The sequence below is a fragment of the Coffea arabica genome, chromosome 4c, assembly GCF_036785885.1.
Source record: "Coffea arabica cultivar ET-39 chromosome 4c, Coffea Arabica ET-39 HiFi, whole genome shotgun sequence".
NCBI lineage: Eukaryota > Viridiplantae > Streptophyta > Magnoliopsida > Gentianales > Rubiaceae > Coffea > Coffea arabica.
This window is the reverse complement of record NC_092316.1, coordinates 16,008,990-16,011,064: the sequence shown is the minus strand read 5'-3', so window position 1 is coordinate 16,011,064 and position 2,075 is coordinate 16,008,990. Positions and strand designations below refer to the sequence as shown.

Sequence of the window (2,075 nt, the reverse complement as noted above, 5' to 3'; positions counted from 1 at the left end):
TCATCGCCACATTGTGGGCAATACGTCCCTCTCGTCCTGTTTCAGTTTATACGGACTTAACTGAAAATTTTCATAAGCCCACACCTACAGGTTGTCGTACAAATTATATCCAGCGTTCGAGATGAACACTAACTGCCTGAAAAGTTTATGTAACGGAACATGGTAATGTCGAATTGACACAGAGTGAATGCAATTCTGGACTTACCTCCCAAACGAAGCTGTAGCCGCCAAGGCTTTTCGTCCGGCGTCGGGAGACGGCGGACATAAATCTGTACAAGGTTGCCATCCCCGCCCCTCCCCAGTTATAATCCCTTATACGATCTACGTCCTCCAGCGCAGGCAGACAACACAGGTGAATTGTTTCGGCCGTGTTGCTAAGTAAAGTGCGGCCAAGCATGTAGAGAAAGAAAGCTCTAGTTAGATGTGCCAGCTGGACGTCGTCGTTGTCGTCAATCGCCTTGTCTTTGTAGAATGACAATATATCGGTAACTCTGATGGCATCGGCCGAAGCAAAAGCTGGCACCCAACCCAATTGCTCGTTGATGTAATTGGCATTTTCGCTAACATTGTAATCCCACGGAATGGGCAAGCCGCCCACTGCAACACCGGTTATACAGGTGAAGTCCAAGGGTGTCAGTGTCATCTCTCCGAAAGGCAAGTGGAAGGAGTTTGTTGAGTCCCACCATCGCTCCGCAAGTGCGACAGGCAACTTCCTATCTCTATCGGCCACGGGCAAGTGGCTCAGAAAATCCCCAAACCCAGCACTAACAACTTTCGCGGCCACCTTACGAGGTAGCCTCTTCCACCACTCCATAATTTCGACTGACGGCCCTCTAGGATAAATTGAATAGACTTCCTGTGCATTAATGTAGAACCAATTCAGGCAGTTATATATAAGTATAAACCAAATGAGGACTTAGGGCAAACTAAGCACAAGTAATTGTCGACATTGATTGTGCAACATGTACCCCCTGTGCAAGGAAAATGTGCGATATGTGGGTTTTCCGATCAACCAGCAGTTCTTGCGAGTGTTCTTCATCACGCGGTGGCTGGTAGCAATGGAGCCTGCCCATCGCACGGCTTTTGGAGTTGGATTTTGGACGAATATTGTGGCGGCGCAGCCTATATCAAAATCTCTGTCGCCCCACCCGCGATTATGAACAGCTCTGCCGTTAAGTGCTGCGGCCTTGTAGGTGCGTAGGCGCCTTTCTTCGCCTGACATTTGAATAGTTATACATTTTGGACAGCTGTGGCCAGGTTGGGCGTGCAATGGGCTTGTACCTTGTAAGTAGGGTTGCAAATTGGGAAATATGTGTTACAGTGACGGTCGGCGTGTGTGCTATGCATGTTTTCATTGGCCTTGACATACATACCCTTCTTAGTTTTACTTGGACGAGTAAGGAAACAGTATTGTGGCCAACCTGCGCGTCGTAAGCAATGAAATGTCTCCGAACGTTTCATTATAGCAAGGGGAAAATTTGGATTAGATAAGATGAAAAAATTTGAATTTAAAAACACAAACCGCAATTGAGGGGCATTAACAGCTAAAATTGAAAAGCACCCGTAATAGATGGTCCGGACAATAAACGAATACGGGTTGCCAGAACTCCACTGACACTATGTTGTTGCACGGCCAGGGCCCTCTAGAACATTAGTTAAATACATAGCAACAAATGTTTTAGTGCACAATGAATAGAAATATAGGAAAAATATTAAGTATAAAAATAATTAAAATTTGCTGTGAAAAGAACTTTCATATATAAAGTTAACCCCAATTTATTGTGATTTGGAAAAAGAATTTTTAACCAACATTATGTGTACGTAATGATACTAAAAAAGAAAACAAAGCAAATCCATTATGTGTGCATTATCGGTTTAATAGCAGCATAGTTTTAGTTGTAATTAAATAAACAGTAGTCATAATGTTTCTTACATTTTATTAATTAGAAAAAATATAGAAAGCCACAAAAACCTGTGACTAGCTTCAACATCAAATAAAAAAAAATACAAACTTGCATATTTTTGTTTCTTTTTTGAGAGAAATAGCGAGTTAATCTATCCATTTAAATCATGTC

General features: G+C 42.7%; 1 protein-coding gene across 1 annotated transcript; it reads right to left on the bottom strand.

Annotated features, from left to right (window-relative positions):
• On the bottom strand, positions 1–1,073 carry LOC113739052 (protein MAIN-LIKE 2-like). The gene is made up of 3 exons (XM_027266298.1): positions 969–1,073; positions 206–856; positions 1–84 (listed from the first exon to the last, which is right to left on the bottom strand). The coding sequence occupies exons 1-3, from the start codon at positions 1,071–1,073 to the stop codon at positions 1–3; spliced, it is 840 nt and encodes a 279-aa protein (XP_027122099.1).
• Positions 1,074–2,075: the final 1,002 nt, after the last annotated feature.

Coding starts and splice junctions, on each gene's coding strand:
- LOC113739052 (XM_027266298.1), bottom strand. CDS start 1,073: ATGGGCAGGCTCCATTGCTACCAGCCACCGCGTGATGAAGAACACTCG. Junction 857..968: donor ACATTTTCCTTGCACAGGGG/GTACATGTTGCA, acceptor ATTAATGCACAG/GAAGTCTATTCAATTTATCC. Junction 85..205: donor GCTACAGCTTCGTTTGGGAG/GTAAGTCCAGAA, acceptor GACAACCTGTAG/GTGTGGGCTTATGAAAATTT.